Here is a 25,386-nt window from a genome sequence, read left to right on the forward strand (position 1 = left end):
AAAATGAGTTTATCAACAGTTTGTAATTTTAAAAAAGCCCCTCAATGAAATCGCTTGCGAATCAAAAGTTCAAATTACTAAAAAAGCTAAACTTAAAGATAATTTTGTTACGTTAATTAATTAATTTTTCATCTTTTTTACAGTATTTTTTCGTTGTTAAATTATCAACATGTCCCATCAATTTGGTTTGATTAATAGTAAACATCATCGCAGACCCAAAAAAAGTAATCTATCGTATCAAGTAAAAAAAGATATCAAGGATTTAATTAACCGCGCTAATACTTCCAGCAAAATTGGTGATCGACATGATCGCCGTGCTCATAGAAATGATAGATTGGTTCATGAATGTCCACAAACCCCAAGAACTGACAAAAATTTCATCATGGACAGATACTTGAGTGAAATCAAATCTGTTTCGGACCAACAGAGTGATAAAGTAACCTTATTAGATGATGATTTGGAAAGTCCAAAGATGTGTGATTATTTTGGTGATAAGCCTCCAATGGATTTCAATTTATGTACTCCAAGATTTGAATTTAATGATATTGGTCATACTGATACTCGACAGAACCTTGACCATCCAACTAATAAAGAGTTAGCTCAGATGATTATAAACGAAATCATCAAGTTTAGTTAATCATAAGTTGCGAAGACGTTGGTACAAAAGTGCTGTTATTCTCATGAACTTTTTCCACTAAATTTAAATACTTCAATTTCATCTAATATTTCAAATATTTACCTTGTTAATCCTAATCAATTTTTTATACTTTCAATTCATCAGAGAATATTGTCCAACTATACTTTATTCAGAAACATTATCATGTATTCCAATCATCCATTATCAGACAATTAAAATTTTCTAAGTCGACTCTTTCATGGAAATTTAAACCAGTGAGATTATAAATGCCCTAAAATAACAAATTAAAAATCTCAAATGACATTTACAATTTAATAAAGATGCTACAGTAAGAGATTATGGACTCTCTTGGATTAGCTTATTCACACTATTCAACGGACAGCGTATTTTCCAATTTTCATTGATACTGATCTGTTAATCAAAATCAACCTGAATTGTTTTTTTAATATGATTTCTAGAGTTAAATGATTGATATTTTTCGAGCGAAGAGTGGTTTAATTAATAATTAAAGAAATCGCAATGAAATTGAGTTTATAAATCGAGTCTCATTATCTCAGCCTTTACTGGATTAAAAAATTCATTGGCTTTTGTTAGCGGCTTGTAATTAGAATAAAACCCCTCGTAGTTAAATCCATCCATACAGCCGATGATTCTTCATTTTTCTCAACAACGCAAAATTCCCAAACAATCTTTTATAAGCTTTTTTGAACAATCATTTTGAATAATCAATAGTTAATTGTGTTTAGTAGCTAATTTGTTTTTACTTTATACCCACAATGTCTCAACCGTTTTTATTCGGTAATGGTAATAGCCAACAACAGTCAAAATATCTTGTTGAATTCAAAGCTGGTAAAATGACTATGAATGGTTCAACTGTCACTCCAATTAAAAGGAAAGGATTGGTTTATCTGCATCAAAGTGATGATAATTTGATGCATTTCTGTTGGAAAGATCGTCAAACTGGTGTTACTGAAGATGATCTCATTCTGTTTCCAGGCAAGTTTAACAAATGAATATTTTGTAGATGACGTGAAATATTTCATGTTAATGTTTATTTTATTTTTCTACAGACGATGCGGAGTTTAAAAAGGTTCCACAATGTACAACAGGTCGAGTTTTTGTTTTAAAATTTAAAACATCGAAAAGATGTTTTTACTGGATGCAAGAGCCTAGCTCAGACAAAGATGATGACTTCTGTAAAAAGATAAATGAATATCTAAACAATCCACCCACTCCAGGATCAAGAGGAAGTTCTTCTGGAGGTCCATCATTATCTGGAGGCCTTGGTAGTCTTGGTAGTTTAGCTGAACTAGGATCTCTTCGAGAGTCTGAGTTCCAGAATTTACTTAATAATATAAACCCACAGCAGTTGATGCAAATGATAGGCATGCAAAATTCGTCTGGCCTTTCATCTAGGCCACACAGATCAGGAATTAGCTCCGTGCTCAGTGGGACTGGTGCTAATTCATCCAGTCTTAATCGTGTAGGGGACGTAGAGCAATCAGCATCTAGGACTGCATCTGAAGCTACTGCGACAAATACTAGTTCTTCTGGAAGTTCTCAGCCTCGTATTCAATTGGGTGACCTACAATCAATTATTTCTGGTTTATCCGTACCTAAAGGAGATCAACAGGATAAAGGGGAAATTAAAGGTGAATTTGTTTAATCAATTTTATAATCAAAGCTTATTCTAATAAAATTTTTATTATCTTTCCTAAACAGCATTATCCTCCATAATCAAATCTGAAGCTTTACAAACTCTTCTTGCAAACGAAGAGTTTATGAAAGGAGTTAAAGAACGACTTCCCCCCACAGAGACTGCAGAGTCTGCATCAACGTCCATAACATTAAATGAACAAGTATCCTCAACGCTTCAGTCTCCACAATTTCAACAAGCATTGAATAAATTCGGAATGGCCTTGCAATCCGGTCAACTTGGACCCCTTTTACATCAATTTGGTCTTAGCCCGGCTTGTATTGAAGCCGCCAATAAAGGAGGTAAATTATTCTACATATTCATTTGTAATGAGAGTACTCGTATGAGTGGCTTCAAGAATTTCATGCAGTAATTAGATTGCCGATTCTAACATTTCAACGATACCTCTTAGTTTACGTATCAATTTTGTTTGATAATTTCTCACGAAAAAATTGAAATGTTTTATGAATTGTGTATCTGCATTTTGTTCAACTCTGTCTTAATGTTTAAATATATATTAACCCTTACCTTTTCTTTTATAGATCTGGAAGCTTTTGTTAAAGTGCTGGAAGAAGAAGAGAAAAAAAATCAAGGTGATAAAAAAGAGGAAAAGAAAGAAGATACAGAAATGGCCCTTGATTAGTAAGAAAGTACGGCGGTTATTCCTGGTCACCCAGTTTATAATAAAGTAATTCAAAGAAAAATTTATTGTCCCGAAGATTTCAATGATTATTTTGCTCATCAATTCAGTTCAGGATTTTCGAAACTTCTGGCATTAATTTATTCAAAAAATGATCGGTTCAAAATAAATGTTTAACTTGTATAATAAATAATTGCAGGAGAAACGACAAAACAATGAACAAAAAATGAAAAGATTTTATGACATGAAATAAGTTATTGTGAAAGTTGTTCGATTGAATTATGCAAAAAGTTTTGCATAAGCTTGCCTCTCCCTTGCTCGGTAAGATTCCATTTCACCAAGAACGGCTGCTAACTCTGCTTGGATTGCCTTTTCATTTGGAGATAATTTTTGAGCTCGCTTCAACGATTTGAGGGCAGCTTCATAATCACGAATACCATGTAATGCTTGTCCTTTTCTGAAAAGTGCCTTAATATTTTCTGGTTCCAAATCAAGAGCTTCATCACAATCAATCAAGGCTTCGTTATAGCGCTTCAGTTTGATTTTACAAGCAGTGCTAGTAAAAAGCAAAAAATGAAATTGAATTGCAAGTCTTTTAAATAGAATTATCAAGCTTAATATTAAATTACCTGTTGAGGAGACATTGAAATTGGAGTTCTGTAACTCTTTTTTCATCTTCTTTATTCATCTTGTCTTCGTCGTGTAATTTATTCAAGTATCTTAAAGCTTTTGCGTATTTTGAACAAGCCGTGGTGAAAGCCTCTTTCATATAAAACTTGTTTCCTGCAGCTTTCATTTTTTCCGCAGCTCGGATGAATGAATCAATCTGTCAATTGACAATAATCAAAGTTATTAGACAAATAACTTCATTTGACTAACTGCTCTTAATCAAACTTACATTGTTGGGATCTAAATCCGAGTCCTCTGGAAACGGAGGATAAACATCTTCAGTTCCATCATCTGGCCCCAATCCTAAATCTTGACCAGGTTTCAATTGACCACAATCAATGATCAAGACACGCTATTGATAAAAATTGAGAAATTATATTAAGGTTGAAGGAATAAGCTGGTTAAAAACTCACCTCAATAGGTTTTTCTGTATCTGGATTAGTATGAAGATCTTCAATCATGTGTACGATTTTTATTCCTTTGCGAACTTGGCCAAAAGCAACATGTTTATTATCTAAATGATCTGCAGGTACAGTGGTGATAAAAAATTGAGATCCATTTGTGTTAGGTCCACTATTCGCCATGCTGACAATTCCAGGCTTGTCATGCTGTCGATTGAAAAATAAAAAAATGAGAGTCATCTTAGATAGCATTTAGATAAATTATCAACTCTCAAAATTAAAACTGCTATGATTACCGCGATTGTGAATCCTTCATCATCGAATTTAGGTCCATAAATACTTTCACCGCCAGTTCCATCATTATTCTCAAAGTCTCCACCTTGGACCATGAAATTTTTGACAACTGAATGATGTATGGAAAAAATAGAAAATAAAATCTTAATATTGTGATGATCCGAGTTTCGGTATTAAGTCGCAAGTTTAGTCAGTTCTTATCGAGGCTGTTCCTGCAACTGTTCCCAATCAACCATGTGCAAGTTTCGCTGTGAGAACTGTGCACTTGCCACCGATTGAGACGCCAATTCTCATCTATTTTCACCTCTTTAAAGTAACAACAATATGAATAAAATAAATGTGCATTTTTACCTCTATGAAACTCTACTCCTTTGTAACACAAATTATAACCACTTTTTGAGGTTCCACGTTCACCTGTACACAATGCTCGAAAATTTTCGCAAGTCCGTGGCAGTATCTTGTCAAATAGCTCAATCACAATCCTTCCAACTGCATGAAGAATAAAATATAAAATATGAGTTGCAGAATTAAAACTATATGAGTAGATAAATTATCAAGTATGAAGCTAATTTTCAGTTGACCTACCCTTTTCATCAGAGATGGCAACATCAAGATAAACGAAGGTTCCATTTGCCAAATCAAGTTGTTCGTTATTCATTTCTATGAAATTATAATACAAAATCAAGACTTGCGATGAATAGCTGCTTTAACGATAGGATGCACCGGAGTAAACAAAGGAAAGCAAAAATTAGAACACTCCATTTCAAAAGTTTGGTCCATCCTCAACTATTTAATTAACGAGGGTCGTACTAAAAGACAATAACCATAACAGTAGAGCTGAGACGGTTACGGGTAACCGATGATTTGTTTAGTGAAGGAGGAAAAGTAACCGGTTACATCGTTTTTAGACCGAGTAACCGGTTAGTTGTTATTCTAATCATCATTAGATGCCGCTGACTAACGTGTAGACCAAAGAGGAGCCTCCTCTTTGATCCTCGTGCAGTCTCTTCAAGAGAATTTATTGTTACTCTTTCTTCTATGGTTACCAGATCTTTAAACTATACTAGAGTTAAAAACAATCATCATTTTGTTTCTCTCTGCAGTTACCTTTTTTTGTTCATTTCATTTTTCTATTGTTTATTTAAAATCAGTCGCCAACGAGTTCAGTGCTAACCATCAAGATGTCCGTTTTCCTCATGGTTCGTCGTAGAAAGACAACTATTTTCTTGGATTGTAAAGAGAATACTACAGTATTGGAGATCAAGAAGATGATCGCAGGTATTACCAAAGTCGATGTCGAGGATCAACGACTTTACTACAATGATGAAATTTTGGAAGACAATAGATGCCTCAGCGAATATTACATAAATGATGCTACGGCTAAGGCTCAATCGCCAGCAACGATTGGCCTTGCTTTCAGAGAATTCAACTCAAGTGACTCAAACAAATTTGAGAAACACGAAATAACCCCTTTATCTACTCCTCCTGAGCTACCTGACGTAATGAAAACCCCTGACAATGCTCCATCTCAATTACCACTTGAACAACATTAACTTAATTTCTACAGCATCTTTGGAACTTCCCGTGAACATTATGATTTGAAATTAATAAATTTGCGAGAGATGAACTCCACTAATTGAATTATTTGTCATCCTTTTTTTTCCTAATTGAATATTTCATGTACTGTCATCTACCAAATAATGTCACTAGATTAATCAATAGCCCACAAAACCTTTTTGTTTACATGTCCTATAAGGAAAGTTTTAATTGAAATTAATTTGCTCGATTAATAGACTTGCTGTGCACATAAGCTATTCCCAGGTAGTGACCTTATCTGGTAGATGACAGTAAATATAACATTAAGCTAAATTAATATAAAAATAAGGCTTGAGACGCCAATATGACCACACCAGGGGGCAGTACAGGTTATCAATCTGTAAAACTGTTCAGTCATTTGTATGGCATGCTTAATACACTCAAATAAACATCTCGTTCTCTTGTATATTTATTTTAAATTTTGTGATTTTAATATGTCTGGTGCATCCAAATCTGATACCCATGGTGGTAAAGGTCAAAAACGTAAAAAAAATTATTACAAATCATTTACAAATAAACGGACAAAGTTTACTCCATTCAAGGAAGGTGTCAAAGGTTTTTTAGTTAGCTGCAATAAAAGTGAGAATCATGCTGTGAGAGAAGCATACCAACTTTTGAATAAGTATACTGAAGAATTGGAGGATCTGGAATTAGCGGCCAAAAACAGCGGATCCAATGAAGATGTTTCGATTAAGAAAGAAACGGGTGAAAATAAAGCAGTCAAGGTTGAGGACATCGAGCTGGATAAGGAGCTTGCAAAGGAAGTTGATAAATTGAAAGAAGTCCGAAGACGCTTCAACCAACTCACTACTAAAACTCATAATGTCATCTTTATAGAAGCAAAGGAAAATTCATTAGATCCAAATGCCATTGTTAGCCGCATGTTTGATGATATAAAAAACAATTCGACTACAAATGTAAAATTTTGTCTAAAGATGCTTCCAGTTATTACTACATGCAGTGCTCATATTGAAACAATCAAGAAAACATGCATGAATTTGCTGGAAAACCAACCAGAGGAAGCAAGTTATTATATTATACCAAAAGTACGCGCCCATGACGGTATTACCCGAGAGGAAATTATACAGGCTATTGGGGATGCAGTTGCTGAGAAGAGGGAAAAATGGACTCCTGACTTTGATAATGCTAAATTGACCATTGTGGTTAATATAGTAAATAAGTTTTGTTGTTTTTCCATTCTTTCAAATTTTAACCAGCTTAAGAAGTACAATCCTGTTGAGTACACTTTAGCCCGAGGCAGCTCAACCCAAGCTTCTGAGGATATCAAAAATGAGAATAAAGATGAATCAGGAGAGGCAGAAAAATCACCCTCTATAGGAACTGGAACTGGAACTGGAAAGATCCAAGATAAAAAGAAATAAGTGTTCGTAATAAATTTCATGTTTCAAAATTTTACTTCATTTCTTAAATTCTTCAACTACACAAGGTTTCGCGCCATTTCGTCTTTTATTAAAGTCTAATGCAAATTTCGTTTCAGCAAATCCATTTATCTAACAAACATTATTTCAAACTTATCTTAGCGTCCAAAAATTAGAATGCTGTGTAAACAAAGAAACAAAAGAAATGCTCAATTAACAGACTATCTCTATGCATATTTTAGCTGTATTGTAAGATGAATGGAAAATGGCTTTAAGAGAAATGCTTTATCCATATTTACTGAGATCAAGTGTTGACCTGAAGAAACGTGAAAATATAATCTGAATCAGGTTTTCTCGTAGAGTATATTAAGGGTAAGTAAAGTTTCAACATTGGGCTTGAGAATTAACTAGAATGGATAGAGGAGTTTAAGAAGATTAAATGATTATTTTGAATCGCGTGTTAAAAGCATTTTAAAATGTTGTTATCAAAACAAGTTTTCAAAATGAGCGGTTGAACTTCAATGGTTGAAAGCAGCCCTTAGCAACCAATCGGAAATGGAAATGGTTGCGGTGGCAACTGGTCGTGGTAATGGTTAGGTAAAGAAGAATGGCACTTGCTGGTTTTTGATTCGTCAATAGTGCAATGCAGCTATGGAGTTAAAGGATAATTTAATAAAGTACAACTTTAATGATAAAGATTGGCCAACACCGGGTGAAGCCGTCGTAACAACTAATGACGAAACAAGTGTTGAATGTGCAAGTGCTAAACCTTCATTGCAAGCCAGTATTATCAATAAGGGGGGAGAGATCGATTCATCTGTAACAAACACTACGACAACAACTCAAGGAGCTAAGAAAGGTTCCAAAAACAAATGGAGACCTTTGGAATTAGAAGTACCAACCAGTAAGCCTGAAAGACGACCACGACCTTCGAGGAACCACAGAAAAGATTCTATCAACTTAGATAACTCACAATCATCAGAAGTTCCAAATGGCGGAGCTACCAGCAGCAAAAAATATGGTGATAACATGCTTCAAGCTTTAAACAATAATAGGATTAATACAGTTTCTTCAGCGCCTTCTTCGTCGGACAAAGGATTTCGTGGAGGTCGTCGAGGACGTGGTAGGGGTAGAGGTGGTCTATCTTCACAATCAAATCCAAGTAACAGTGGGGGAGGTAACATTGGTCCTGGATCTAGTGGACCAACACACCGTGGTGGCGGTGGACGCTCAAATCGTGGCTATGATCCAGGTCGCATTACTCCAAATCATGAAGATTTTCCTGCCGATATCGCCTATTATGTTGATTATTCACCAATCTCTGATGCAGCTATTTCTAATGAGCCAGAGATTGATATTGGTTTAATATCACCTACTTTAGGTCCACCAACACCAGCAGCAGTCGCTGCTGCTTTTGTCTCACCAGCTATTGTTCCAACTACAACTACTTTTGTGCCTACAGCAGCTTTCTTTTCTCCATATGCCGCCGCAGTAACCACTACTGCTTTACAGGACCCTAATGTGTTAAAGAAGTTGATAAAATCGCAAATTGAATATTATTTTAGTGAAGAAAACTTGCAACGTGATTTTTTCCTTCGACGTAAAATGGATGAAGAAGGCTACCTTCCTATTTCTCTAATCGCATCATTTCATCGAGTCAAAGCATTAACCACTGAGGTAGCATTGGTCTTGGATGCTCTGAGAGGATCAGATAAAGTCGAATTTAATGAAGATGGAACAAAACTGCGGACAATCGTTGATCCTCTTAAATGGCCGATTTTTGATCAAACACAACCTCAAATTGCCTCGACTGCTTCATTGGGAACCAAGTTTACTTATTGAATTTCGGTAATTTATGATCAGCAAACTTTTTTCATCAATTTTATCCGACTATCTCTACGAATTACCTGTTTCACTATCTTGCGAATCAATCCAAGTACCAATAATTTGATCTGTAACCTCTCTCCAGTTTGATTCAAAATGCTCAGTTTAAATAAGATCATTTTTTGAATCATTAATTGGCTTTTTAGTTTCAATTTTGTCTTCATTTGTATAGCTTTGTTCTATCAACTTCAACAGACTAAGTTGTTAATACTTGAGATTAACTTTGATCATTTTACCATAACTGACTTAGTTTCATCAGTTGATGTGATTGATAACATTAATTTCTACTTTTTGAAAATTAAGTTAGAACTTGTGTTTCATCTGGAGAAACTGGACTACTTGGTAAACTGACGCAATCATTTCAATCAATTGTTCATTATTCCCACCTGAGAAAGAGGATGGCAAAGGATTATTGAAAACAAATTTGTTTTGATAAACATATTATCTGTTAACACAATTGTTGATGAAATGAATATTGGTTCATCTGATTCATTTGGTGATGGTGGTAAAGCTTTTGTGACTGGAATCGATCCAGATAATTGTTTACCCGACTTGTTTATTTTTCATGTGTCTTTGACGACTCTCTCCATCTCGTGAGATTGATTATTCAGAAGCAAAAGTTGAGTTTGAGTACGACACTTGAATTTATATATTTTGATTGCGTTGCTCATCAGCTTTTCTAATATTTACACGTTTCTCAGACTCTTTTCCACCTTCATTATCATCATCATCTCCCTCTACATCTTCATTAATCTCGCCTAGTCTATGATTATTTATTTTGGTGATTCAATTTAGCTTATTTACTCATTACTACTACACTGATGGACTAAAATAATGCAATAAGCATATTTCAATGATAATTTCGTTAAATAATTCAGTCTAATTAAAAATTTGTTAATAATTATATAAATTTTTTAGGTGCTCAAGCTGATTATTAATCTTGATTGTTACCAAAACATTTCATTAATTCAAAAATGAAAATTGCATTCGATTATTCTTGAACTTTCGCGCTGTACCAAAATAAATGCAATTTTATTTAATTTTAGTATCGAATGAATTTTCACGATCAACTTGATTGATAGATACAACTTTATGATCAAATGTTCCATCTATCATGAGCTTTCACCAAGATGATTGATAATGAGATCTTATTTTCATGATTTAGTCCAATTTGAAATTAATTTAGTAAAATGCATCAAAAGAATGTTCATTCTAACTTTCAATTCACATCAAATGTTGACTGATTATTTCACTAGCCAAACCAGTGATATACTCTTCATGAATAACCTTTATTTTAATATTTACCTTCTACTGGTGAAAACTTTCGGATTCATTGAAAATATCATTTTTTTAATAACAGACTTTGTGGGATAGGATCAAAACAAATCTAGTTTTACTAAGATAATTTTTCTCGCGGATTACATTATTACTTGTGATTCAATAAAAACATTTTGCTTAAAACGATTGTTTTACAATACATTTCTTTATGGGTAATATTCACATTTAGACTTATCGGTTAACCAAGGATGATTACAGACGTTTGTAGCGGTGTCAAAGACTGTGTTTGGTGGACAGGATTTGTGGAAGGGGACACCATTTGAACATTGCCAGAACATTGAACAATTAGCTTTGTCGGCATATAAACCATCGTAGGTCACCAATTCTTCTTCGGAAACTTGTGGGCATACGATTGGAGCTTGAGTAGTTGTTGGAGCGACGGTTGTTGTTGTAGGAATAATAATGATTATGGTTTGAGGGGCGTCAGAAGAAGAGTCTGATGTAGCTGGCTCGGTGGCGGCAGGTTCAGTGGTGGCAGGCTCAGTGGCAGGTTCAGTGGCTTCTGAGGTAGAGGATTCTGAAGCTGAACTTTCGGATACTGAAGCCTCTGAAGCGGCGGATTCAGATGCTGCTGATTCTGAAGCAGAGGACTCTGAGGCGGAAGATTCTGATGCTGAAGATTCAGAAGCTGAGCTTTCGGAGGCTGAACTTTCAGAAGCAGAGGATTCTGATGCAGAGCTTTCGGATGCTGAAGCCTCTGAAGCGGCGGATTCAGATGCTGATGATTCAGAAGCTGACGATTCTGAGGCGGAAGATTCTGATGCTGAGCTTTCGGATGCTGAAGCCTCTGAAGCGGCGGATTCAGATGCTGCTGATTCTGAAGCAGAGGACTCTGAAGCTGAAGACTCTGAGGCGGAGGATTCTGATGCTGAGCTTTCTGTGGCTGAGCTTTCGGATGATGCTGATTCTGATGCTGAAGCCTCTGAAGCGGCGGATTCAGATGCTGATGATTCTGAGGCTGAACTTTCAGAAGCTGACGATTCTGAGGCGGAAGATTCGGATGCTGATGATTCTGAGGCTGATGATTCTGAGGCTGAAGCTTCTGATGTTTCTGACTCGGAAGCTGAAGCCTCTGAGGCGGCGGATTCTGTTGCTGAGGATTCTGATGCTGAAGATTCTGAGGCTGAGGACTCGGAAGCTGAAGCCTCTGAAGCAGCGGATTCGGATGCTGATGATTCTGAAGCGGAAGATTCTGATGCAGCTGACTCAGAAGCAGAACTTTCAGATGCAGATGATTCTGAAGCTGCTGACTCTGAGGCGGAAGATTCTGATGCTGAAGATTCAGAAGCTGAACTTTCTGAAACTTCTGATTCTGAGACTGATGACTCTGAAGCTGAAGCCTCTGAGGCGGAGGATTCCGATGCTGCTGACTCAGTTGCAGAGGATTCAGAAGCTGAACTTTCAGATGCTGAAGACTCTGATGCTGAAGACTCGGAAGCTGAAGCTTCTGAAGCTGAACTTTCGGATGCTGATGATTCTGAGGCGGCGGATTCCGATGCTGATGATTCTGAAGCCGAACTTTCTGAAGTTTCTGAGTCTGAAGCTGAAGCCTCTGAGGCAGCAGATTCTGAAGCTGAATCATCAGATCCTGATGACTCTGAAACTTCTTCTCCTTGAGATCCTGAGTTTTCTGCTGGAATCTCGTCTGATGCTTCTGTCGTTGGCGATTGAGTTGATGGAGCAGCGGTTACAGCTGGTTGTGCATCTGTATTCTCAGTATTGGGCTTCTCTGCACTTGCTGCTGAAGCTGATGAAGAGGCAGCAGCTTGGGAGTTGGCCTTTGCTCTAGCCGACGATCCAGAAGATGCTGATGCATTAGAACCAGACGAGGCAGATGAAGACGAAGAAGACGAGGACGATGATGACGAGGAGGAGCCACTTAGAGCTGCAATTGATTCAGGAGACTCAGATGATTTAGAGCCAGAAGATTCATATGCTGATGGTTCAGAAGCAGACAAATCGGACGATTCCTCGCTAGATTCATCTTCTGAAGATTCACTATCTGAACTGTCCGACGATTCGCTAGCTGAAGAATCACTATCTGAATTTTCTGAGTCTGCTTTCAATAAACTCAACAATTGGTTAAGTCTAGCAGAGGAAGTCAAAAATGATAAATACGAATCTCTAGAACTAAGTTCTGGTAACACAAAAGGATTCAAACCAGAAACGGCTACACTATTCGCAGAGTCTAATACTTTGGATGAGTGCGACTTAACTGCACCCACTAACTGAGTCGAGCGAGAAGCATTCCAGTGTCTAAACTTGGAACGGGTCTCTGAGTCGGAAGAAGATTCCTCATGTTTCTTACCTGAAATATGGACATTGGCCAAACTAGCTCCATACGATTCCGATGTAAGTGCTACTAAAAGTAGAGCAACACAAATCAACTTTAGACTCATTTTGGTTCTTAATCAAGTTGACTTAAAACAATATTATTTAACTTCTTACACTTCACTTGAAATCAACTTGTCAATTAATGGTCTACAAGTTTTGCTCAAACTTATATAGTTAATAAAATTTTGCTGTCACTAATGCGAAGTAAAACTAATGACGCTGTTATTCAGATGAAAAATTTTGATGACAAGATCAATTGATAAACTTGAATGTGTTTTATTAGTTTAATTAACTGGAAATAGAAAGCCGCTCTTTTCTTGAATCTAACCTTAAATCTTTTCTTGTTAATAGAGTAATTGAGTTACCATAAAAAATATCTATCTCACCAATAATAATGGCTAACATTAGTCAGATGTAATTTGAGTGAATTTAATTGTTAACGCTTGCTTCATTTTATTTATCTTTATTGCCAAATTAATAAGTTACACTGACAATCATGAGTGCCTTTTCCCCAACATTGAGGTATCTTTAATTTTGTTGTTGTGCTGTTGTCAACCCTTTCAAATCTTATTGATTTTAGTCTTTCTCTTATTCGTTATTTAGTTGATTGTTGGTATCAGTGTTTGTTTGTTTACAATTCCGAGGTGTAAAACTTGACAGACAATTCTGGTTTACCTGGTCATAATTAAGATAAAAGAAGAGATTTCAGCGTTACTGTTTTATTGATCAAAGTATGATCTCAATAAAGGTCGGTTGCTTCACGTTGAAGCAAGTTTTTGCGAGAAAAAATGAGCAATTATTATTAGAATAAGATATTAATCACAATAATTATAATAGGAAAAACAGAAATCAATGATTTAAGCGTTCAATAAAACGTATAAATATGACATTTAGATCAATTAACGGGTAAGCAAACAAAAATACAATATCATCGTATAACATTGATATTACAGTTTTTCGCGTTTTTCCTTGTAATTTAACAAGTTGAAAAATTAAATCTTTACTCTAAAAGATTTTTCAATAAATTACAATTTGCAATAATAGTTATTGGTCAACAAGTAACCGATATTTGTATAAATTAGTTGATTTGTATTTCATGTTGTCGAGGGTTAGAGATTCATCAAAGATGAATAAACTATCAGGATAGTTTGAGAAAATGGAAAGACTAAAGGGTAAATGTCTACGTTGAACATTGGTTCGTTAAGCAAATATAAATTTACAAAAAAAACAGTGAGAAGATATTTTTGGACGTAATTTAACGAAATAAAATTTAAAATAAACTAAATTTAAATTATCTAACAGATATTTGACGAGTTAAAAATAATGAACCAAAGATATAGAGTGAGAAAAACAGATTGTGTTGATCAAATACGGCGTAGTATTTGAATGAGATGATTCAGAAGCGGAAGAGAATTAATAAGTAAAAGCATTGCATGGAATACCAAATTAGCATCAGCGACACAAATTATCAAGGACATTAGACTTTCAAATTGATCGTCACACAATTGATTCAGATGGTTCAATTATACCTTGACGTTCGAGAGGATGTCGTTTTGATGAAGAAGATGATGAGCTGGATGAGTAAATACTGTGTTTCGATGGTGATACTAATGGAGTAGTATCATTAGGTTCCGGTTCGATTTCTATGGTATGATCTGTGAATAAACAAAAAATATTCAAATGTTAGAGATCAAACATTACTAAATGATAGATGACAAACAAAATAAATATTTAAATAATGAATAGTCAATGGAAATAAAATTTGATAATTACTTGTTCTACTGCTGTTCCCTAATAAATCAGAATCGCCAAATGATATGGAAGGACTGATTCGATTATTCATTCCGGCGTTGCCAATGTAAAGAACGCCAACTTCTTGTTGTGCCAATGCTTCATCATTATCTTCATTGTCCTCTTCAATCGGCGAGTCCATAACAACGGCACTAGCAAGAGCTGCTTCTTCCATTGTAACCTGTTTCTCTAAATTAGTCTTATGACGTGCCTCAAGAAGTTGATGGTCACAATTTTGTGGTAAATTAGAGGTTGGAGTGGCACTAGATACTTGAACTGATGGTGGCAGTGCAGGTAAACGACCATCGATAAGAACACTTTTAAATAAAAGCCAATCTCCAAAAGAAAAACCTAAAATTAATTTAAGGTCATTCAAATCTTCTGGAGAGCAACTCGATAACACTCGTCCATTTATATTATTGTCGCGAATAGCTTTACCATACTTTTCAATTTGTGAGTGATCGAAGGATTCGATTTGTTTCAACATGGCAATCACTCCATCAACACCAAGATACATTAGTTGAAGTTTATGGGGAGATATATTTCCAGACGAGCTTAGTTGGATCAATGTACTAGTTGATATTTTACGTTCACCATTTGATGTACTTACAATACGAGGTCCTTCATTGGGGATTGCATTTGTGTCAGTCCAAGCTTCAGTCAAATTTTTCCTGAGATAAGGATCCAAGTTAATAGTGAAAGGCGCAAAAGTTTTGAGATCGCCAAGGGTTAAAGAATTGTGGCGATAAGAAAGAAAAATATTCAACTTTTTCTCATCATTATCACGTGATAAAAGAGCTGGATCTTGGGGTAAAATTGGTGAAACTTTATCATATAAAGATTTCAATGGTATTGAATCATCATTGTATTTATTTTCAGTAATATCCCAGTAAGCAATCAATGCTGATGCTCGTAAAGGCCATTGTTCAGTTATGTTGACCCAAATAGTAAGTCTATGCCAGTCAAAATCCAAATTGAAAGCCTTTAGGAGGCGTCCTTGAATATAAACAATGTTCATTATTCGTCTCATTGATTTAGGATTTACATCGCTAAAGTAATCATCTGTAAGCAAGACTTTCGTTAGAGATTCTCCTCCATGTCCACTTAAGCTGATTACGGAATCGGCTGCTTTTAAATTGGATAATTTTTTTGATTTGGAACGAATGATACCAGATCCAGATCCCTTGGTTGGAGCAGGAATGGGTGCTGCAGCAATTGCTTCAACCAAAGATGTCGTAGAAGATCTGTAATCAGGTTTACTGAGCACAGTTTGTTGAGCAATTTTAACTTTACGAAGCTGAGAATTTTGTAAATAAAATGGCAGATGGACAAGTGTTTTTAAGTATTCTTTCGATTTGGCTGTAACATGATGATGTGGATCTAGCGTCATGATACCAACAAAAGGAGGAGACACAGAACGATTAGCACTTATGACTTGAAAGTTGATGAAATAATCATTAATTCCTTCTAAAAATGATATTAATCTTTCTGATTCGTAAATAGATTCCAATGCATCCAAAATTATGACCAGGCGACTTTGGCGTTTTCCGATAAATGCATCCAAACACATTATACAAGATTGCATTAGTTGGACATCTTTTTTAAGCTCTTCACGAGTTTTCTTTTTTGAATGGAAAACAAGTTCTTTAACAATTTTAAACGGCACAATAAAATTTGTTACAATCCAAGCTCCAGTGATACTAGCAATAGCTACCAGAATATAGCTGAGAACGGGATGTAACTTGAAAGGCTCTGTTTTATCTACATAATACAGAATTAAAAGAACAGCTATAGTAAAGAATGATAAGGTAATCAAAAATATTGTAGGCACCAAACAAATCCGTCTCCACCTCCAAGTTAATCCAGATACTAAATTAGAAAAAATAAAGAAAATGTTGAAACATATGTTGATTGTTTACTCATTTACGACAAATTTACCGTGTTTAGGATGAAAGACTTTGAATAAACGGACAGGTAATAGACCAAGCTCATTTTCCATTGATTGCCACAAAGAGTTGAGAATAGCTCCAATTAATTGAGAAACATTGTAATCTGAAGATATTTTAATTGGAGTCTCAGTGAAAAGAAAGTGGACGGGTAAAGTCGAAACTTGATCAGCATCGATTATTGGAGGATTACCAAAGCAAACTTGAATAATAAGTTTAATTCTATCAAAACGGCTTCTCAAGTTTGAGCTTATTGACCAGTCATAGCGTAAATGCCCACAATAAACAATTCCTGGTGAAAAATTAAATTATTAAAAACTTTCGTAAAATAATTGAGTCTTCTTGAATAGACTTACCAAATATACAATAACACAGGAAGAAAATGCCAATTGCAGTTATTATTCCGAAAAAATACTGTTTTCCATTAGTTCCCACAAGAGTTCCTACACCGGTAATGACAGAAAGCATACTGATAGCCCAAAACAAAGGCCAAGAAAATCGAAAGGTAGGACTGATATTCCAATCTTGTGTAAAAGTTATGAGATCATCTTTTAATTTGCCAATAAGAAATGATTTCCCACTTCCCCATTTAGCGAAAAGACCAACACATACAGGTAATTTAAGGGTAGGCTCCGAAAGTAAGTTAGCTATCGCTGATGAATAAAGGTCGTATCCAAGCTGTGTTTCTTTTTCCAAAACACGACGACTAGAAGGAGTTGCTCCAAACAATGTGGGTAAAATTGGCTTTTGGTGGGTATTATCCAACATGAACGGAGTTTCTCCTCGTTTGTTAGGTTTATAAAGTAATTGGGAATTACGAGGATTTCGAAGCAAAAACTCAACAATTGTCTTTGACTGGGCTCTAATTGCAATGTGTAACGCCGTATCTCCGTGCTGGATAAAAAATGCATAAAATGTTAAGTATAACACTAAAAATAGCAAAACCAATAAAAGGTATTTAAATTGATACCCACTTTGTCACAAGCTGTGACTTTTGCTTTCTTGTCAATCAACATTTTGACAATCGGTAAACGACGACTACGGACTGCTTTTAATAATGGAGTATCACCGTCCTAAAAATTTGGAAAAAAATATTGATTAATAAAAAGGTAATTCAATGAAAATAACAACAATGTACCTCATTTGCAAGCTCCAAATTTGCGTTTGCTTTGAGAAGTGCACGAACAACTTCAACGTGTCCTTTTTCGACGGACCAATATAAAGCAGTCTTTTTATCCTTTAGAAACGAAAGAGATTGGAAAGAAGATATTAGATAAAGCTTAGTCTAATCTAAAATCAAAATCCATGATTGAATACTTACAGCCCCATGGTGATCAACATCAGCGTGTGCTTTAATTAGAGCTTCAACGATTAAAACATATCCAGATTTAGAAGCATGGATTAGGCTAGTATCATTGTTACGATCACTAAGATTGACGTAAGAATTAATTCGTAGAAGTGCATTGACAATATTGATATTACCGCCTTTACTAGCGATCATCAAAGCTGATAAACCATCTGAATCACACGCGTTTGCATTAGGTTTGTAAGTTATCAACAAATCTACAAGACTTTCATAATTGCCTCTGACAGCGACTAGCAAAGGAGTCCAGCCATACTATTGAAAAAAAGAGTTAAATTGTAGTCACCAAAAAAGAAGGCAAGAAAAAGTAACAAAATAAAATTCGAGGAAAATAGCTGCTTGTTAAGGTTTTTCATTGACATTTGAGATGATTAATTACATGGCAATCAGACCAAAGAAACTAATGAAAAGAAACTTCTGCAGAATTTTGTGATAAAGAAATGTAACTAAAACCTGAGAATAATTTTAGCAATATCTTAGCAAATGTGCTACTTCCAAAACTCTGACCTATTTACATATATCATTATAAATCATCATGCAACGGCATGTGAGAGAAAAACGTGAAAAATAGATAATTCAGAGAATGAGCTAGTAGAAGTATTCTTTGAGTTGCATAATCATCAGTTGATTAATTACCTGTTGAAATCAGATTAAAATCGTAATTTGAGCATCAATGTAAACAAATCTATCCTTTTTCAGGTAGGAATATTTAACGGCACTTTCCGGTTGACATTCAAAAGAGAGCCTAAATTTTTTTTATAAATAGAGATTAAATGAGTCTGAGAGTAAAAATATTATATCTAGATGGGAATAATTTCCTGATAACGTTGAAAAATCAAAAGAGTAATGAGATGCTGCGAGCGAGAGAAACATGAGTCCAACAAATGAATAAATTTACATTTTGTATCATCTAATAGAGTATTTCAATGTCTGGAGCTCTTATTAAACTCAAAAAACTTCTATGTGATATAAGGAAGAGCAATTGGTAGAGAAATAGAGTTGTCGATAATCTTACCATTCCTGTTGCATCAACAGTTGCCCCTGCCTTTAAAAGTTTTTGAGCGATATCGAAATGACCTTTTCTACATGCCCAAATCAAAGGAGTAGTCCCATACTGCAAAGAAAAAAGTAAAGAGATGAATCGATTAAAACAATCTTCATTATACACATTAACAAAATAAACAAACCTTATCAGGAGTATCAGGTTTAGCTGCATGAGCAAGTAGCATAATGGTTATCTCAAGAAAACCTCTTCCACTAGCATAAATTAGTGGTGTTATATTATTATTATCAAAAACATTAGCAGAAGCTCCTTTCTTAAGTAATAATTTGGCTATGTCGAGAAAACCTTTGTAAGATGCCCACAACAGAGGTGTCCAGCCACCCTAGGATATATTAATAAAGAAGAAAAATAAATCAGAAAATAGACCCAATGTTGATTAGTAAGCATTCTTGAAAACTCACCATATCGGTTGCGTCTATAGCAGATCCAGCTTCCAATAATTCACTAACAATGTCGACATTGCCTTCCCTCGTTGCAGTTATGAGTGCATTCCAGTCATCCTGAAAAAAATAAACAGTTAGTTGCCAAATTATAAATTGTCAAATCAAAATAAATGTAACATACCGAATCTTGATAGTTGAGATCTGCTCCTCTCCTAATAAGTTCCTGGACAATCCTTAAATTACCACATTCTGCAGCGACCATAAGGAGATTAGAGCCACCAGCCTGGAAATTGATACACATTGATAAAACAACAGCGTTAATTAAAAAAAATAAAACCAGAGTCTTCGATTCGAAAGACTAACCTCGCCAACATCATTGACACCGAGTCTACCTTCGTCAAGTAAACTGATGAGTTCGTCATTCCTTTCATTTTCAATCAGCTCTCGGGCATCACTGAAATATCCGGATATGACCAGAACGGCTTGGGTTTCACTTGATTTAAATCGTAATTTGCCATCTTTTTTCTTGACCATCTGCAATAGAGAAGTCATGTATTTAGAAGGTTTGCGAGAAAAGGTAGTCTCCATCATTTTTATGTTGGATCAACTAAAGGCAAACATAACGAGTTAACAAAGCCAACACTCTTAGAGATGGATAAATTGATTGAGAATGAATTAATAAACTCAATCATTATTCTGAGATTTGAGATTAGGGTGAAAGAGAGGGAAAAGAGGTGAATGCAGGGAGAAGAGAATATACTGAGAACCGCACTAAAAGCACACACACGGTAAAGGAATATTCCAATCAATCCAGTGATAGATCTTCCCGCCCTATCATCATTAAATCATGTTGGATTAATATGTTATACAATAAGTTCAGGTCAATGGGTAGATAGGCTGCGATTAACGAAGATGCAAAGATATATCCTAAGGACGTAATTGGAAACGTTTACACAATCACTAGAGTAAATAGATTCAATAATTTGCACAGAAGAAAGGAAAAATCAAAACATCAGGAGATACATTTACCTTAAGTTCAAAGCGTGAAGGTGAACAACACTATACATCGAATTTTATGGTACATGGAGCAAAAAAACACTGTTGAATGGTATAAATTAATTTGTAAGTAAATCATAGACACTAAATGTTGTCAAGATAACTTGAAGGGATAAAAAAAGATGCGAAATGACTAGACCATTAAGATTATTGGCTGACAATTAATAACCTAGCTAGATAATCAAATTGATACAAAAACTGTAAGTGAAAAACCATAGAATCAAAAAATAGACAGAGCATGATTTTTTTCTCTCTGATTTTTAGACAGTCTCTCTCTGCATCTATTTTTCCCACATTTATCGTGATTGTCTGGCTTTATTGTAAGAAGATCTTGAATGTTATTTCTTATTTATAATCTACCAAGCTAATTAATCATATGCTTAAATTGCTAAGTGATCAAGTTTGTAAATGCTGATTCCTATCAACATTTTCATTTCAACAATTAAAAAAGAGATTTGTTTTTACACGTAAAGTTTCCATTTTGTATGCTATCATCTTTCAGATAATGAATTTTTTATCATGTTTACCTCACAATTTTCGGGCTTTTCATCATGTGTGACCGTTTATGATCAATTTTATTGGTTTAATAATTATTTAACCGATTTTTCCAATTGATAAACAATCAAATAAGCTAATATCAGCTGAGCTTACCAGTTTATAAAGCTGGGTAAGTCAATATTGTGTTTATGATGAAATAATTTTGATACTGGCGATGTAAATCAATAAACCGAGATTAAATGTTGATTTAGAATCTTGATCAATGAATCTTGATTTGTAAAGTGTCTATCTTTGAACTGTCGTGTTCACAGTTTTTGTCAATTCTATCTGGTTAGGGTTTCCTTGCACTTCTTTTATTACATTTAATTGAATCTCGTTGCAATTGAATTGCCTTTTTTCAATAACTGTATCTTTACTGTTCCTTTGTATAGCAAAAAAGGGCAAAAAAGTCATTAAACTTTAACAATCTTACATGAGACCAAAAGATGTACACTTAAATCTTTTCCTAATCATTTTTCTTCAACTCTGTTACGATCTATAAGCCAGTTTCTTGTAAATTATGATAATTGATCCTTCAATATAAACTCATGTAGTAATCGTTATTACTGATTAAGATAGTAAATCAATAATCCATTAGTGAAGTAACAGCTATATTTAACAATTGGTTCAACATGGCATTGACATAAGCATTTACACACAGTTAACACAAGAGTAAAGTTGAAAACGGTCACAATGGGTTGAAATCAATTTTTAAAATGGTTTAAGTAACTACACTGAATATGTTTAAGTTGATTTCTAGACAATTCAATAAGATGAGCAATAAATTATCCAAGTTTCAAATCAATAATTAAATCATTTAAGCGTTTGAAGTCGATAACCAATATTTACCGAAATGATTTCTGGTTGATACCATGGTAACAGTTTGGTAGGTAATAATAATAATTGCATTACATGTGATTAAAAGACAAGCTTATTGTGAAAAATTTGTAAATGATGATTAATTGAAAAAGAAATTGCTCATAAATTGAGGAAGATTATTGTCTAATTTTTCAATACTTTGAAATCTATTTAAAAATTGATTAATTAAATTTTAAATCAAACGGCATTTGAATTTGGCTCTTTTTTAAACGTTATCTTATGTCAAATTCAGAAGATTCAACAATGTTGATTGTAACAAAATCTCCATAGTAACCTTTGATGACTTACATGAATGATGTATTGGTGGGTTTAGAACATCATAGTAAACATGAAAAATAATATGATATACTAGTTAACTATTTTAATTAATTATCAAATGTAATTTATGCGAAACCAAAATGAACAGTGGTGCAACGTGTATTGTGCTCCCCTCCGTATGATTATCCGGTCTCAATGTATCCACCGAACCAGCCCTATGGGCCAGTGTCCGATCCTCGGGAACAAGCTTTCAATGATATGATACGGGAAAATGTAATCTTCTTAATCATTTTAATCACTCTCTATGGCCTGTCATATTTGATTATATCATCTTATTTAAAGCGACAAGATGAATTCTATACGGATGAAGAGGACGAACTAGTCTTCAGGATAAGCTTCTGGATGTGTACATTCTCATTGGCAACTAGCATCGGATCAACTTTATTGCTTCCCTTTTCAATTATTGCTAATGAAGTTTTACTTCTCTCGCCGTATAACTACTATCTACAGTGGCTTAATGACTCCTTAATCAAAGGACTATGGAATTATGTGTTTATATTTTCAAACATATCGCTCTTTGTCTTATTGCCCTTCGCTTACTTCTTTCCTGAATCTGAAGGATTCACAAACTCTCGTCGAGGACTCACAGCTCGGGTTCATGAAACTCTTGTCCTGTTGTTATTACTCTCTGTTCTAGTCTGTGGTCTAACCTACATAACCTGTTCTCTTCTCGGTTACAATGATTTAGCTTTCACGACTTTACTCAATATGAACAATTATTTACCTCTTTTATACTCATGTGTCTCATTTTTAGGCGTAATCTTGCTACTTCTTTGTACCCCGATTGGAATAGCAAGGTTGTTTACTGTTCTTGGAGAACTAATAATGAAACCAAAGTTCCTCAGAAATATTCTGGAAGAATACGAAATGGTTAAATTAGAGGAAATGCATTTAAATCGAAAGATTAAAAATTTAAAGGATGGCAATTCTAGTTCTATGCCAACAAGCCCCTGGTCACCAGTTAATAGATCTAAATCTGTGCCTTCAATTCCACAATTGATTGATAAAGAAGAAACCAAAAATGATATTTTCAATAAATATAATCTTCAAATGCCATGGACAAGTCCCAATAGAGGTGAAAAAACACCGATTAAATGTGGTAATCTTACTCAGCTTAAAGAAATGGAAAAGACTCTTGAAATCCTGGAAACCAGGCTGAAAGAACTTGAAAGTCAAAAGCGAGCTTCAGCATTCCGAAGAAGTTTAGGCTATCCATTAGCCATGCTAGTTCTACTTGTATTAACAACATTTGCAGCTTTCTTGGTTATGCAAAATACACTGCAATTATTAGTTGGAGTTAAAGCACTGCCTATAACATCAGCACAGACTTTTGTTGTTGGTCTAACTTCATTATCCAAAATGGGTCCATTTGGTGCTCTTCTTGAAATAATACTTATTCTTTATTTATGGTGTGCGTCCATTGTTGGACTTTACAGTTTACCGGGAATCGAAAGATTGAGACCAAGGCTCGGGGGAACGTCGTTCACCCAATGTGTAACTAACTGTGTTCTTCTAATCATCCTTAGCTCAGCCTTACCAGTATTAGCTCGTACGGTTGGTATCACCAATTTCGATCTACTTGGTAATTTTGGTAGAATCAAGTGGCTCGGAAACTTTTATGTGGTCCTCTTTTATAATACCGTATTTGCCTTAACAACGGCACTTTCTCTTACTGATAAATTCACCGTTTCAGTGAGAACAGAATTATTTCGTCGTCTGGCAAACATTGGTTGGTGTTGGACATGGCATCGTACAAGATCATTCACACTCTTAAACAGTCACTCGCAATCAAAAAACGATTAAAGAGCCACAGGACAGTATCAATGTGTACATCGTCGATGTTCAAATAAGATATACAAATTTAACCAATGACATCATTAATAATCTGTATTTTAATTTTTTACCATTTGTCATTTTGTTTAAACAGTTCTTCAACTTTGAAATTTATCAATTCAATATCAAGAGCTCAGCTAAACAATTAATGGTTATTTACAACCAAGCTAGTGATGCACTTTTTCATGTAAAGATAAGGCCAATTTTTTGTTAATTAACACCATCAATAACAATTTCAAATATTTTTAAGGGATCAAGCTCAAGAGAGACAAGGAGGAATACATTTAGGATTAAGATAACCGAAAAAAACATCATTCCATTCAAATATTAACCATTTGTTTAATTTCCGGAAAATTCACAAAATTTACAAAATTATTTACAATAATAAATTATTTTTTCAATTACGAAGCCAGTTCAGATTATATAGACCAAGACGAGTTTCAATCAGCGCGTTTACCACCAACCGCCTTCGTGGTGGTGATGATGACCATGATGGTGATCATGTCCATGATCGTGACCGTGATCGTGACCATGGTCGTGTTTGTGGTGATGATCCTTGTATTTGTGGTGATGATAATGATGCTCTTCTAAACATAGGAAAAGAACCGAAAAAGAACCGAAAAAGAACTTAGTTTTGGAATTTTTTCAATAAAGTTTGCACTTACCTTCACATTTGCACCGATGATGATGAAGAGGTTTCATTTCAAAGCTAAATGGTAGCTGTTTGCTGGAAGTCGACTCAAGCATTGCTGACAGAACCAAAGAACATTGGAAGGCCAAGAAAACGGCAACGAATAAAACGGCAACTTTCATTTTGATTGTTGAGTTTAGTAAAGCTGGAGAGAAATAAATAACCAAGTTGATTGTTACACTGAATTGTTGTTTGTTCGATGAATTCTGATTTCGGAAACAAACAATCCATCAGTTTATATACTCAAAGGTCAAGAGAGAAACTGTAAAAGTGAGCAAAGAGTTGAATTGATTTCTTGCTGGGTCCAACATGTGAATGCAAAAACAATGAGAATTGAACAAAAAAGTCAAGTTCAAAGTGAAGTTCAAAATAATAGGCATCTAAATTGTTTAACCTTTAAATTTGATTGTATTAAAAAACGAATCTGTTGTTGATCGAGTGTTCATAAAAACGAACCCACATTTCAGATTTTTCTACCTATTTTTTTACAATATTACAAGTTTATTCATTTTTCAATCCTTTACAATTAAGTAAATAAACTTTATGCTTGATAGCATTTCTTGCTTATTCAATAATTGAATCATTACTCACTGAACTAAAATTTTGTGATTTTATTTGACTACTGAATGGATAGAACAATGAATATTTTTTCAGCAAT

The 25,386-nt window shown here is 34.7% G+C and overlaps 8 protein-coding genes and 1 long non-coding RNA gene across 12 annotated transcripts; 5 read left to right on the forward strand and 4 right to left on the reverse strand.

The window, feature by feature from the left end:
* Nucleotides 1–1,296: 1,296 nt before the first annotated feature.
* On the forward strand, nucleotides 1,297–3,208 carry LOC107360565 (proteasomal ubiquitin receptor ADRM1). The gene is made up of 4 exons (XM_015927245.3): nucleotides 1,297–1,633; nucleotides 1,708–2,289; nucleotides 2,360–2,635; nucleotides 2,876–3,208. The coding sequence occupies exons 1-4, from the start codon at nucleotides 1,414–1,416 to the stop codon at nucleotides 2,974–2,976; spliced, it is 1,179 nt and encodes a 392-aa protein (XP_015782731.1). The 5' UTR covers nucleotides 1,297–1,413; the 3' UTR covers nucleotides 2,977–3,208.
* LOC107360566 (peptidyl-prolyl cis-trans isomerase D) lies at nucleotides 3,084–5,173 on the reverse strand. The gene is made up of 7 exons (XM_015927246.3): nucleotides 4,923–5,173; nucleotides 4,689–4,826; nucleotides 4,340–4,446; nucleotides 4,056–4,250; nucleotides 3,872–3,994; nucleotides 3,603–3,799; nucleotides 3,084–3,529 (listed from the first exon to the last, which is right to left on the reverse strand). The coding sequence occupies exons 1-7, from the start codon at nucleotides 4,993–4,995 to the stop codon at nucleotides 3,253–3,255; spliced, it is 1,110 nt and encodes a 369-aa protein (XP_015782732.1). The 5' UTR covers nucleotides 4,996–5,173; the 3' UTR covers nucleotides 3,084–3,252.
* Nucleotides 5,174–5,433: 260 nt separating this feature from the next.
* EloB (transcription elongation factor elongin B) lies at nucleotides 5,434–5,978 on the forward strand. Its single transcript, XM_015927249.3, has one exon. It carries the CDS (start codon nucleotides 5,519–5,521, stop codon nucleotides 5,888–5,890), a length of 372 nt encoding a protein of 123 aa, XP_015782735.1. The 5' UTR covers nucleotides 5,434–5,518; the 3' UTR covers nucleotides 5,891–5,978.
* Nucleotides 5,979–6,313: 335 nt separating this feature from the next.
* LOC107360567 (THUMP domain-containing protein 1) lies at nucleotides 6,314–7,349 on the forward strand. The gene has a single exon (XM_015927248.3). It carries the CDS (start codon nucleotides 6,368–6,370, stop codon nucleotides 7,313–7,315), a length of 948 nt encoding a protein of 315 aa, XP_015782734.2. The 5' UTR covers nucleotides 6,314–6,367; the 3' UTR covers nucleotides 7,316–7,349.
* Nucleotides 7,350–7,934: 585 nt separating this feature from the next.
* Nucleotides 7,935–10,236, forward strand: LOC107360401 (uncharacterized). The gene is made up of 2 exons (XM_025160403.2): nucleotides 7,935–9,160; nucleotides 9,500–10,236. Exon 1 carries the CDS (start codon nucleotides 7,964–7,966, stop codon nucleotides 9,152–9,154), a length of 1,191 nt encoding a protein of 396 aa, XP_025016171.1. The 5' UTR covers nucleotides 7,935–7,963; the 3' UTR covers nucleotides 9,155–9,160; nucleotides 9,500–10,236.
* A 289-nt stretch (nucleotides 10,237–10,525) lies between these two features.
* LOC107360400 (uncharacterized) lies at nucleotides 10,526–13,023 on the reverse strand. Of its 2 annotated transcripts, none has more exons than XM_089267650.1 (2): nucleotides 12,843–13,023; nucleotides 10,526–12,470 (listed from the first exon to the last, which is right to left on the reverse strand). In XM_089267650.1, the coding sequence occupies exons 1-2, from the start codon at nucleotides 12,931–12,933 to the stop codon at nucleotides 10,681–10,683; spliced, it is 1,881 nt and encodes a 626-aa protein (XP_089123776.1). In that variant the 5' UTR covers nucleotides 12,934–13,023; the 3' UTR covers nucleotides 10,526–10,680. The 2 variants fall into 2 exon arrangements, with proteins under 2 accessions (XP_089123776.1, XP_015782534.2); XM_015927048.2 differs by having other exon boundaries at nucleotides 10,526–12,419; nucleotides 12,843–13,022.
* A 292-nt stretch (nucleotides 13,024–13,315) lies between these two features.
* Arms (Ankyrin repeat-rich membrane spanning) lies at nucleotides 13,316–20,710 on the reverse strand. 3 transcript variants are annotated; one of them, XM_015927046.3, is made up of 14 exons: nucleotides 20,444–20,710; nucleotides 19,778–19,948; nucleotides 19,596–19,697; nucleotides 19,433–19,531; nucleotides 19,156–19,353; nucleotides 18,984–19,082; nucleotides 17,927–18,223; nucleotides 17,744–17,842; nucleotides 17,580–17,678; nucleotides 16,962–17,499; nucleotides 16,598–16,897; nucleotides 14,642–16,528; nucleotides 14,398–14,523; nucleotides 13,316–13,543 (listed from the first exon to the last, which is right to left on the reverse strand). In XM_015927046.3, exons 2-14 carry the CDS (start codon nucleotides 19,946–19,948, stop codon nucleotides 13,500–13,502), a joined length of 4,059 nt encoding a protein of 1,352 aa, XP_015782532.1. In that variant the 5' UTR covers nucleotides 20,444–20,710; the 3' UTR covers nucleotides 13,316–13,499. The 3 variants fall into 3 exon arrangements, with proteins under 3 accessions (XP_015782532.1, XP_015782533.1, XP_025016169.1); XM_015927047.3 differs by lacking the exon at nucleotides 20,444–20,710 and adding an exon at nucleotides 20,202–20,322; XM_025160401.2 differs by lacking the exons at nucleotides 18,984–19,082; nucleotides 19,156–19,353; nucleotides 19,433–19,531; ... (1 more) ...; nucleotides 19,778–19,948; nucleotides 20,444–20,710 and adding an exon at nucleotides 18,605–18,696.
* Nucleotides 20,711–22,190: 1,480 nt separating this feature from the next.
* lili (LMBR1-like protein lilipod) lies at nucleotides 22,191–24,441 on the forward strand. The gene has a single exon (XM_015927498.3). The coding sequence runs from the start codon at nucleotides 22,340–22,342 to the stop codon at nucleotides 24,005–24,007; it is 1,668 nt and encodes a 555-aa protein (XP_015782984.1). The 5' UTR covers nucleotides 22,191–22,339; the 3' UTR covers nucleotides 24,008–24,441.
* A 43-nt stretch (nucleotides 24,442–24,484) lies between these two features.
* LOC149094252 (uncharacterized) lies at nucleotides 24,485–25,289 on the reverse strand. Its single transcript, XR_016198732.1, has 2 exons — nucleotides 24,703–25,289; nucleotides 24,485–24,624 (listed from the first exon to the last, which is right to left on the reverse strand). It is a non-coding gene; the product is annotated as an uncharacterized LOC149094252 (long non-coding RNA).
* Between the last annotated feature and the right edge of the window lie 97 nt (nucleotides 25,290–25,386).

The sequence above is a fragment of the Tetranychus urticae genome, chromosome 2 (assembly GCF_039701765.1).
Source record: "Tetranychus urticae isolate SD_2017Ah chromosome 2, NJAU_TeUrti_SD_1.0, whole genome shotgun sequence".
Taxonomy (NCBI): domain Eukaryota; kingdom Metazoa; phylum Arthropoda; class Arachnida; order Trombidiformes; family Tetranychidae; genus Tetranychus; species Tetranychus urticae.

What these genes read in the sequence shown, in the direction of transcription:
- lili (XM_015927498.3), top strand. Translation starts at nt 22,340, where the DNA reads ATGTATCCACCGAACCAGCCCTATGGGCCAGTGTCCGATCCTCGGGAA.
- EloB (XM_015927249.3), top strand. Translation starts at nt 5,519, where the DNA reads ATGTCCGTTTTCCTCATGGTTCGTCGTAGAAAGACAACTATTTTCTTG.
- LOC107360567 (XM_015927248.3), top strand. Translation starts at nt 6,368, where the DNA reads ATGTCTGGTGCATCCAAATCTGATACCCATGGTGGTAAAGGTCAAAAA.
- LOC107360566 (XM_015927246.3), bottom strand. Translation starts at nt 4,995, where the DNA reads ATGAATAACGAACAACTTGATTTGGCAAATGGAACCTTCGTTTATCTT. An exon ending in TGCCATCTCTGATGAAAAGG is followed by an intron (nt 4,827 to 4,922) that starts GTAGGTCAACTG and finishes TTCTTCATGCAG; the next exon opens with TTGGAAGGATTGTGATTGAG. An exon ending in TTTCAATGTCTCCTCAACAG is followed by an intron (nt 3,530 to 3,602) that starts GTAATTTAATAT and finishes GCTTTTTACTAG; the next exon opens with CACTGCTTGTAAAATCAAAC.
- LOC107360400 (XM_089267650.1), bottom strand. Translation starts at nt 12,933, where the DNA reads ATGAGTCTAAAGTTGATTTGTGTTGCTCTACTTTTAGTAGCACTTACA. An exon ending in GGCCAATGTCCATATTTCAG is followed by an intron (nt 12,471 to 12,842) that starts GTAAGAAACATG and finishes CTGAACCATCAG; the next exon opens with CATATGAATCTTCTGGCTCT.
- Arms (XM_015927046.3), bottom strand. Translation starts at nt 19,948, where the DNA reads ATGGTCAAGAAAAAAGATGGCAAATTACGATTTAAATCAAGTGAAACC. An exon ending in ATGTTGATCACCATGGGGCT is followed by an intron (nt 17,843 to 17,926) that starts GTAAGTATTCAA and finishes TCGTTTCTAAAG; the next exon opens with GATAAAAAGACTGCTTTATA. An exon ending in AAGTCACAGCTTGTGACAAA is followed by an intron (nt 17,500 to 17,579) that starts GTGGGTATCAAT and finishes TTTTTTATCCAG; the next exon opens with CACGGAGATACGGCGTTACA.
- LOC107360401 (XM_025160403.2), top strand. Translation starts at nt 7,964, where the DNA reads ATGGAGTTAAAGGATAATTTAATAAAGTACAACTTTAATGATAAAGAT.
- LOC107360565 (XM_015927245.3), top strand. Translation starts at nt 1,414, where the DNA reads ATGTCTCAACCGTTTTTATTCGGTAATGGTAATAGCCAACAACAGTCA. An exon ending in GGATAAAGGGGAAATTAAAG is followed by an intron (nt 2,290 to 2,359) that starts GTGAATTTGTTT and finishes TTTCCTAAACAG; the next exon opens with CATTATCCTCCATAATCAAA. An exon ending in TGAAGCCGCCAATAAAGGAG is followed by an intron (nt 2,636 to 2,875) that starts GTAAATTATTCT and finishes TTTCTTTTATAG; the next exon opens with ATCTGGAAGCTTTTGTTAAA.